The sequence below is a fragment of the Caenorhabditis elegans genome, chromosome V, assembly GCF_000002985.6.
Source record: "Caenorhabditis elegans chromosome V".
NCBI classification, from domain to species: Eukaryota; Metazoa; Nematoda; class Chromadorea; order Rhabditida; family Rhabditidae; genus Caenorhabditis; species Caenorhabditis elegans.
The window spans coordinates 13,627,591-13,638,071 of record NC_003283.11 but is presented as its reverse complement, the minus strand read 5'-3'; the positions used below and the strand labels follow the sequence as shown (position 1 = coordinate 13,638,071).

Below are 10,481 nucleotides of genomic sequence, written 5' to 3'. Positions count from 1 at the left end.
TTCTCTGGTATAAAGCCAATAGTTCAAACATTGATTCCATCCGCAATAATTTCGAAATGTTCATGATTGTCTGTGCACGGCATTGACGTGTTTCAGGTCTCATGAATACTATTTGTTGGCACAAACTCCGCTTTTGAAAATTGATTTTTTGAACAGGCTCTTCATTTTTCCAAAAATTTTATCACAATTACAATGTTTACTCTTTGAGACTTGCACCTCCGTTTCTCTACTTTGACCACTTATATCTCTGTTCTCTTGAATATTCTTTTTGGTTTTATCAATAAAAATTTCAATTTACGAAATATGTGCAAAAGATTTCTCTATATTCTGGCAGTTAGATAGTTGAGGTGCAAGTCTAATATATAGAATACGGTAGGTTATTTTTCCCGTAACATTTCGAGAACAGTCAAAAGATTGTTAGATATATCAAATTGGTCGGGTTTTCCGAACAATTGGTAGATTTTTTAAGAAGATTTGCCGAGAAAATATCCTGAAAATGGAATGAAGAACAATTGCTTGTTTTTCGCATATTCTCGTTGTTGATCATATTGATCATGTTGATCATTGTGAAGGTTCCAATTTTACGCCTGGTTGAGGCGAAACGGGGCGCCTCCCGTCTGCCTCTTCACCAGTCCTTCTCGTTCCTTACCGATAGTTTTTCTTGGAATATGTAGTAAATGTGTTAAATGTTATTTAATATTATGTTTTCTGTGTTTTTTCTCATTTTATTTTCAGTTTTCAACTTTTTCTTCGAAGGCGTTTCCGGGTGATACACGATTTGACACAAAGTATTTTTGAATTTTGCCAATACCAATTTCCAAAATTCTACTGTTTGATTTTCAGTCGGTTTTTTTTAAATAAAAGTTTAGGAGGACTATCTAGTTGGACAATTCTATTTTTCAATCTCGTTGCGAGACCCACTATAATTAATTTTTTCTCGCAGGAGCCAAATATAACTCGAAAAATTAAATACTACATTAGAGGTGCATTAAACTTAAAATATTCTGAAACTGTATTAAACTTTTCATAAGACCAAAAAATATCACCAAAACAAAAATTCAAAAGAAAAAACTCATTTTGTAAAATGTACTTTATTGACAAAACGTTAATTGCTTCAAAATTGCGTTATTTAAAACATCGGAGAGCGTTCCATTTTCATAAGGAATATTGGTGCAACATTTTCTTTCTGTTTCTCGGGTAGTATATATGTATCTTTACGTGACATGTCTGCTGATAAAAACTACAAAAAGTTCAGTGAACATAGTGATCGCCAATTGTTTATTCACCAAAGGTGTGTCTCCTTCTAGAATACCGTAACCGTTACGCCACTTTTAGACGGGCAGTCACAAATAGTTTCCCCTTTTTCACTTTCTTTATTTGCCTGTATACGTATACTTTTTCCTCTTTGCACCTAAATTTTCCATATCTAACATCTTATCCTCTCAAGGATCCGCTACGTCACACACAGTTTCTCCCTCCACTTATCATCTGACCATCTTTTGTTTCCACCACACAAGTCCCGAAACCCCGGTGTTTTTCAGAATGGGTCACAAATTTTAGGACTGACATAAGACTTCCCGGACAGAAATCACAAAAACTACAGTTTTAGCAGCAATTGCAAAAATAGTAAAGGCCAAGTGTTCAAAGAGTTGACGAATAGAATAATGAACGAGTGAAAACGAAACAATCAAAGTTCGAGAACGGATTCTTATGTCTATCGTCGGGAGGGTTTTCGAGAAATGGGAGGAGCAATGTGACGTCAAATACGGAAGAAATTGTATATAATGAGATGCAAGATGACGGTCAAAAATTTACCCTCCGAAAATATACGACAACATAGGCTACGGTCAATACCGTACTCCTATTTCTACTGCCTTTTCTATTTAAAAGATTTCCGGAATTTAAGCGCATTGGCGCTGCTTGAAACTCTAATCGGAGCACACTTCTGTATCTCGTTTATATATTTTTCAGATTGCAAAACATACTTAAAATTTTTGAAAAGCGCTTGAAGCTTTCATAGTTTCACATGTAAACTATGCAATGTGTCTGCCTGCTTTCAAGGCGAACTGTAGACTCTGCTTCGTGCCTACTGTCAAAGTACGCGTTAACATAATTTTGCATTTTCTAACTGAACTATAAAAAACCAATCAAAATTGGAAAATCAGAAATAGTTCCAGCTGACGCCAACAAGCAGAGAATAGGTGTTAGGTAGGCAGGCATAACACAGTCACGCATACCTGAACACAACACTAGAGTTTACTTTTATCATTTTGATATCTAGGTTTTGAGAATATCACTAAAAAACATTCATTTTATCAATTTTTCAAAATAAATATCTTTTAGGGTTTAGCTACTAAACAGGTACACTTTTAACAATTTTCCAAGATACGGTATAGTACCATAGTTAACATCTAGATTGTGATACAAAGTTTCGTATAAACCTTCAATAGACACAGAAACTAAATGATTTTGCAATGAGGAATAAATTCCAAATTTGACGTTAACTTTCTCTGACTTTGTTTGTTGGCATCTCCACATACAGAGAACAGATATAAATGGAAAATCTACAAAAAATACGTTTTCGAATTTTAAGATCATTATAACTCTGTACTTTTACTTTTTTTACCAATTTGAACCAATGATGTTTTTGTTACTAATGTGACGATTTGGTCTTTAAAAAACAAAAGGAAATAACTTTTGATCTCAAAATTTCAATGTTTACAATGTTTGACCCATCAGCTGATACGTGTAGACTCCAGAAAAATTATGAAACATCATATTATTTACACTGATATTTGTTCAGTAGTTCATAAATTATCAATAACATACATTTTTGGGAATGATTTTGGAAGAGCTGTTCAAGTTGTGGTAGTTTGAAGATTTTACAACAAAATAAATGGAGACCAAGTTTGAAAAAAGTTCAGCTTTTTTGAGAGACCTTTATTGTTTATAAAATTCTGAAAGCTTTTCAGTTTTCAAAGTTACTTCTCATTTAAATTTGAAAGCATAGTGACTATTCAGTTGAAGAAAAATGGTTTTAGTAAAACGTAAAGTCTTATGCAGATATTTTGGAAACAGTTGTTAAAGCAAAATGAAAATTATTTTCAGTTGAAATTTTCTATTTGAAAAAAAATATGCTCAAACACTGGCCTCAAGTCCATGTTCCGAGAAAGCACCTTTAATAATTGCTGTCAATAAAATTTAAATTGAATAAGAATTCAATTTGTTTTTCAATAATATGTATATCAATTTATTATCAGGAGTTTTTAAAATTTTAACTATCGATCATTACGTATTCCTTCGAGCTATTATTTTAAATCACTATTCTTATTAATTTTCGCCATCGAAGATTACGGTGGTTGACCCATTCATCAGCTTCCAAATCATGTTTAAATCAAAATGGGCGGAGCCAAAAAGTTTTACTGTAGCTTCTCCACATCGGCAACATAGATCATGATCAACACAAATTTGAATTGATAGCTAGCAGGTGTACTTTACAACAAAAAAGCGTGTCTCAATGAGTTTTTGGACACAAACTTCTATAGGAAAGTCTGAAAGCAAGCAAAGCAGTTCAAAAAATCAGCTGAAAATTGTAGCGTGAGAGTTCAAAACAATTGAGCCCCGCCTCCTCTGGTGCCAGACTATTTAATCACAATAACATCCCCATCCATGACTATTTTTCTTCCTGACATTCCATTTTTCTTTCTTCCGTTCCGTCCGAATTCTTTTCCCCGTTTTACCTAATCACTACTCATCACCCGTTTCTTATTCATAATAAGCGATCATTGATGCCATTTGTATGTTACAAACTACAAATTATTCAGATTGACACACTCTCAAAACCTCATCAAATGTCACTTTATGAACCAGCTGATGGTCTATTAGGGACTCATGTTACGTGGCATGATGTAGAACTTCAAATGCAAAGAGTTCTCGGGACCACGGCAAAATTTGGTGAAAACAGACAAATTTGTGATATTGGAGACATGAAGGTAACATATTAGAAACAAGTTGTCTTTTGCTATTTGACCTACGATGTTATGCCTTTCATCTCTTCTCGGGGACTGTCTAGTCGGAGTTCAAGTGGTCAAATTTTGCAGGGTGAAAACTAGACTAAAACAAAAAACGGACTGGCTTATTATGAGACCAAATGTTGAGTAGGTCTTGTATAACCTTCTAAGATACCGTATATACTTTATTAGTTTAGCATGCAATCCTATTAGCAATATCATTACTAATTATCTATCATTCATTATGTGTTTGAGGCTACTAGTGTTTACTTAAATATACTCTATGATGATAATAATGTAAATTGAGGGTTGTTGCAAATTAAGAAATCATCAAATGATGGGAAAAATTATTTCAAATGTTCAAATAATTTGAAATTATTTTCGCAACAAAAGCAGAGGATGCAACACTTGCAGAAACAGCAGCAATAATAATTTTCCAAAGTACAACTTTTTCGGAAACTTCTCCATATATATTATGAAAACAACTCTTGTGTGATTTTTAAACAAAAAATAGATAACTAAACTAGTCACTTACCGTATTACCTATAATACTTCAGAAACACACGGGCATTTTTCTCAGCTAAAAAATAGAAAATTTGGCTTTGAGAAGTTTTTTCCACATTCAACCGTAAGAAAATCATCAAAACCTTAAGATTTTTCTACGTTTGGAAACCACTTTACTTGTTTTGAAGAAATTTCATTTTTCAGGAAAAAATCTGAAAATATTTCTTATCGAATTAATTTAATTGTTATATTAAAGTAAAACAAGAGTGCTCTTTTTTTTTTGAACATGAACTATTAAAAAACCCATATCAATGAGAAATCGCAATCTACAGTTTTTTAAAGTTTTGAATACTGTACAAATTTTTTCAGAATCTCACCATCAGTAGTTGTTTTTTTGTAGTTCTAGTTTGGATATCACTATTTTAGTTTCTTTATATGGCGTTTGTAAGCAAGAGTGCCACGTGCTACTTCTTAATAACCAATAGTTTTCTCTCTTTAAAATCATTTTCACATGAAACAAGAAACATAGATTAGCCGTGAGAGCACTCTGTAAAAGTCCAACAGATTGATGTTTCAAGCAAAAGATCGGGAGCATGTGAATGTTTGAAACATTTTTTGAAACTTCTCATTCTATGGGCTGTGGGAACTTTTTCAATGCAAGAACTCTTGGTCTTTTACAATTTTGAATGAAAAAAAGTCACATAGTGGAGTTATTGCAGAATAAATGTTCTTTGAAAATGATATTAGAATCACATGATTTGATGTACTACACTAAATACAGGGACAGTTGGAACTGATCTTGTTCTACTCCTCAATAAAAGTATTCTTACATATGAAACTGGAAATGCAAAAAATACATTAAGAATCAATTGACAAACACTAATGAAATGAAAGTTTATAATCTTTAGACTAGAATTGTAACGGTAGGCGAACAAGCCTTCAGACATACATATGTACCTGCCTGCCTACCTAATGTAAGGAGGGGGGGGGGGGGCGCTGTCAGCATACTCAGGAAGCCTTGAAAGTAGACAGGAATTTTTATTGGAAGGTATATACAGAAAAATTGTAATAAAATTACACTCTGTAAAAATATGAATCCTCAACACAAATTAATATTTTCAGGGGTTCATGTCCAAAATAGCAATGATCCAAGCTGACTGGATCCCACGTTTTGACACTGAAAATGCCCAAAACCTTCCCGATCGGATAGCTGTCAAAATGTCATCTGAACTCTCTTTATACAATTTCTCAACATTGGTTAGCTCGGAGACATGGGATATTGAAAAAATGAAATCAATGACTTCACTAGTAAAAGAACTTCACAATCGAGAAGTTGATATGTATCGTATAATAATGAGAGAAAAACCTGCATGTCCAACAGTTAATGTTCTTTCTCTTGAAGCATTTACGGAACTTTCACCATTAAAAGCTTATATCATTTCTGAATATATCCCGAATCTTCATCACGTAGGAATGAATGATTGTATATCGATTGAAGAGATATGGGCAGTGGTAGACGGAATTGCTGCATTTTCAGCAATGGGTGAAAGTATGAGTGAAGATGAGAAGAAGAAATCAACGATCGGAGAAATTTATATTGAAGAAGCTGTTAAATACTTTTTCGATGATCAGGTAAAATATTCAAGTTTTGTTAAAATCATACAAAAATGGTTCAGAGCCCGGATAACATGAGGAAAAATTTGATTATGATTCTTGGTGTGGCTTATGAAGAGAAAGTGGAAGAAGCAATGGATATTTTTGATTTGTATTGTGGAAGTTCAGAAATTCAGAAGAATTATTCAAGAGTTTCAGCATTTTTAGGTAAAGTTGTGGGTTAATTACATTGAAAGACGTATAACATCCCGAATAAGATTGCAATCTCGTACCTCGCCTAGAATACATTCTCAGAGGTTAGATGAGGAGATTCTTTTAGAGAGATGTTGGGGAAGTTAATTCTACACATTCCGAAGTACCAAAAAAAAAGAGCATTCAAAAATTGCCAGGTTACTTTGGTATCATCTAAATTTGATCTCAATTTGATCATTCTAGCAATCGTCAGTCTTGGGAAATGCTTTTTACCGACAAATGCCTGGTTTGAAGGCGCATAGTTTTGGAATGTTTTTTGATTAGTTTAGCAAAGTCCTTTGGTTCCAAACACGTTGCTATAATAAGGAATACAATTTGGATTGAAAAATATCCTTTCAAAAACTAAATAAATGATAACTAAAACTTTCAGGCCATAGTCCAGTCCTAATGCATTCTGACATTTGGCCTTCCAACCTGCTCTTCTCTCTGTCTTCAGAGAATAAGCTGGAATTCAAAGCACTCATTGACTTTCAAACAGCATCACTGAGCAGTCCGGGCCTGGACGTTGGATGCCTAACGGTCACATGTCTGTCGAAAAAGGTAATTGCTTGCAGAATTGTGTTGTTTGTTATCATTTGGAAACATAAACACAATAGGACAGTTCAAATGATCAAAGATGATGACGACCCTCGTCCAAAGAAGAGGAGTCTAGTTTGGAAGAGGAAGAGATAATGTTTATATAGGAAAGATACGGAAGACTATTGAAACAGTACGGGAGAAACAAGATAGGAGAGCAAAATGTGTAAATGACAATTTTATAAACGGGAAAATTGCTTCAATTAGGTATTTTCAAAACATGACTTATAAGTATATATATAGTCCTTAATCAAACACCTAAAACCTTTTCGTTTTTTCTTTAAAATTTCCAGTTAAAGTTCTGATAAATTACCAATTTTGAAAATTGTAGTTTTTTTTGTTACTGTTCCATCTTCAAAGATTTCCTTTATATAATTTTAATTGCAATCAACGGATTTAAAAACTCCTCCATATTTCAAAGTTACGGAAAAAATAGTTGTGGGAATTTTCAAAAAGTATTTGGTCGGGGCGGTTGGCCATACTCAGGAGGTTTTGTGATAATCCGTTTTGGTTCTTCAAAGAAAAATCGGTTGGGTTACTGTAGGCAAATTGTTGATATACTGTAGTGAGACGAGAAGGGTATGAGTACTGTAGGGTCCTGGTGGTTTTAGAAAAAAACATAAGCTATTGTATTCTGAAAGGTGTCAGGGTACTGTAGTAGTTCTGTAGGAGTACGGTAAGATTACTGTAGTTTGGAGAAAAATTAGTTTATTGTCTATTGAAGGGATGTGGGGTTAGTATGGAGAAGAGACAAATTAACGATTTAATCGCAATTATATTGCTAAATACAAAAAAATTCACTTTTATAATCCAAAATCCAAAAATTAACCAAAATCCTTACAGTTCTCTGAAGAATAAATACACTTTTCCATTGTCGTATGCAAGCGCAAAAACTACAAAATTTTCAATGAATTATAAAATTTCAGGACCGTCGAACTGTTCAATCTGAAATTCTCGATAGATATTACAAATCATTTGTCAAAAGCCTGAAGACTCCAAACTCAATTCCATATACTCGTGAGCAACTCGAAGATTCATATGAACTTTGCTTCCCGGCATCTGTCATTCTAATGCTTCCGTTTATATTGTCATTTTCTGTGAAACTCGGTGAAAATGTGAGCTGTACACAAAACTGTTGAAAAATATGTTTCCAATTGATTCCAAGTTTTCAGATCAACGAGGAATCCGTAGAGAAGATGGCAGGACTGATTGAAGATCTCGTAACTGTGCATAACTCAAATCTCTCCAAGTTCCCCGGTTTTTTCAAAAACTTATGACCGTGATATTAACTTCTTTTTTATTCAAATTTACATTTCACAGATCAAAAGTTCAAAGGAAAGAGAAAAACAAGAAATGTTTTGTTTTTAATTTTAATTTTCAAAACAAAAATGGAAATAAACTATTACAATTCAAATGTGTTATTGATTCTTTTTCGATTTTTTAGCTTTCTTTGCTGCTTTTCTTTCGGCTTCTTCTTCTTCCGCGATCTTCTTCTTCAATTCCGGTGTTAAAATGTTCTTCGGATATTCTCGTGGCTGTTTTCCTTTGACACACCACAAACGAGCCGCGCGTTCAACAAGAGATCCGCCACACTTTAGTCCCCGATCGTTTAAAGCACTTTTAAGATGTTCCAGGCCCAGAAGTTCAAGATCCTCTGCACTGGTGAAATCGTCGAGCGAGATTGGACCATATTCACAAGGAGTTTTAACGTCGATTTTTGGAAGATCGTCAATGTTAGAAGCGCTCTATAATTTTATTGAATGAGAATTATGGAACATTGCAGTTAAAATATTTTTGGTTAATTTAAAAAAAAAATAGAAAAATAATAATAATGTATTTAAGAATAATTCAAGTATACATACAAGTATAATACATATTGTTTAAAAAAATTGGTTAAAGTTTCTTGGAATCGTTTTTTGGAATATGCCTAGTTAATTGGCGAGTTACTACATTACAATTTATTTTTTAAAAAATGAAATGTTAAAATATTTCCAAGAGCTATATATTTTTTCAGCTGGATATTGTGAATCTTTGAAAAAAAATTTAGTTTCATAATTTAAAAAAAATCTACACATATCTCTCGAGTTTAGAAAAAATCCGGCAAAAAACTGTTTTCCTAGATGATTTCTTAAATGAATAAATATATATGCACTTACATCAAGTCTTGGACGCTTTGCTGGTTCTATTTCTTGCTCGTCAACTAAAACTTCTGGAACTGCTTCGGATGTTCCTTCACCATTATCCTTCTCATCTTGCTTTTTAGCTTCGAAATATTGACGAATAGCTTCAAGTTCTTCTGGATCCACTTCATTTTCTGAATCATCTTCACTATCATCGCTTTCATCATTGATTCGTTTATTTCCTCCGTCTTCACCAATACTTGGAGCTGCAATTTTTCGCTTTCTTCCACCTCTATCATTGAACAGATCAGTCACGTCTTCAGCGTTCACGTCATCATCTTCGTCTTCGTCATTCTTATTTTCTTGCTCTTTTGATTTCCTCGAATTTCTTTTCATTTCTAGCATCAATGCGAAACCAGCTTCACAAGCATCTTCAGTTTTATTGATTATTTCTTCACGACGTGACAGATAATCTTGATCTTCAAACATATGTTTTGCTGGTCCAGCGGTTAATTTTTCAAGTTTTGCTTTGCGTTTCTCCTGTAATACTCGAAACGTGTTCAAAATTTTTGAAGTTAAGCATTACCTTTAATTCCTGCTCTTTTCTCGCTTGTTTCTCCAAATAACGCTTCAATTTTGCCTCTTCATCAACAGATGCCATTCTTCGTCCATTTAAATCTCTCATCATCAGTTTATTTGTACTTTTATTAACACGAAATGAACGAAGAAGAGAACCAAATCCACCTTTTCCACCACGAACTCTGAGATGGAATGAATACTTGACAAGGCTTTGTCCCATGTTCTCATCGATAAAAGCATTGAAATTTTCAATAATTTTTCCATTATGCATGACATAAAAAGAATCCGATGGGAAATTAGTTCGGATGAACTCCAATGTCTTATAATCATTCATCCAGTAGTATGGCTTGTCTGGAAATGGACGAGCTGGAACTTCAATAGGAAGTGGTGAATCCAACGACATGCTTTCCATTTCTTCATCGACATCAAAATGACGATCATCATTTTCACTGCTATCTGATGGTGCTATGGATCTTCCAGACATTGAAACAACAGATGAAGGACGGATCATCGGACGCTGACGATGTGTGTTTGTACGAGTTTGAAGGTATGGGTGACTACGCTGTTGGCGAGGTTCCGAGCGTAGCGATGGAGAACGTTCTGTAAAATTTAATACTAAATAGACGTCTTTAATTTTAAGAAAAATATGATTAGTGAAAGTTAAAAAATAAAAACAAACCTGGAAGACAAGCCTGACTTGCGTCGCGTTTCCGATCATTTCGTCGTCCAACTCTCTCGTTGTGTTTTGTCGCACTCATATCGAACTCTTCACACATCGAATGAAGGAAAATTCGAAAAAAAACCCTGAAGCGATTTTCAAGGTTTT

General features: G+C 33.8%; 2 protein-coding genes across 2 annotated transcripts; one reads left to right on the top strand and one right to left on the bottom strand.

The window, feature by feature from the left end:
• The first annotated feature begins 3,822 nt into the window (after positions 1-3,822).
• On the top strand, positions 3,823-8,371 carry H37A05.2 (CHK kinase-like domain-containing protein). The gene is made up of 6 exons (NM_073978.3): positions 3,823-3,992; positions 5,637-6,146; positions 6,191-6,335; positions 6,751-6,920; positions 7,883-8,071; positions 8,129-8,371. Exons 1-6 carry the CDS (start codon positions 3,852-3,854, stop codon positions 8,231-8,233), a joined length of 1,260 nt encoding a protein of 419 aa, NP_506379.1. The 5' UTR covers positions 3,823-3,851; the 3' UTR covers positions 8,234-8,371.
• On the bottom strand, positions 8,241-10,459 carry sde-2 (Replication stress response regulator SDE2). The gene is made up of 4 exons (NM_073977.7): positions 10,335-10,459; positions 9,663-10,255; positions 9,113-9,616; positions 8,241-8,701 (listed from the first exon to the last, which is right to left on the bottom strand). Exons 1-4 carry the CDS (start codon positions 10,411-10,413, stop codon positions 8,375-8,377), a joined length of 1,503 nt encoding a protein of 500 aa, NP_506378.1. The 5' UTR covers positions 10,414-10,459; the 3' UTR covers positions 8,241-8,374.
• Positions 10,460-10,481: the final 22 nt, after the last annotated feature.

Excerpts from the sequence above, each read along its gene's own strand:
- sde-2 (NM_073977.7), bottom strand. The coding sequence starts at position 10,413 with ATGAGTGCGACAAAACACAACGAGAGAGTTGGACGACGAAATGATCGG. Across the intron at positions 10,256-10,334 it reads AAGTCAGGCTTGTCTTCCAG|AACGTTCTCCATCGCTACGC; the intron begins GTTTGTTTTTAT and ends TAAATTTTACAG. Across the intron at positions 9,617-9,662 it reads GAAAAGAGCAGGAATTAAAG|GAGAAACGCAAAGCAAAACT; the intron begins GTAATGCTTAAC and ends CGAGTATTACAG.
- H37A05.2 (NM_073978.3), top strand. The coding sequence starts at position 3,852 with ATGTCACTTTATGAACCAGCTGATGGTCTATTAGGGACTCATGTTACG. Across the intron at positions 3,993-5,636 it reads GTGATATTGGAGACATGAAG|GGGTTCATGTCCAAAATAGC; the intron begins GTAACATATTAG and ends TAATATTTTCAG. Across the intron at positions 6,147-6,190 it reads AATACTTTTTCGATGATCAG|AGCCCGGATAACATGAGGAA; the intron begins GTAAAATATTCA and ends AAAATGGTTCAG.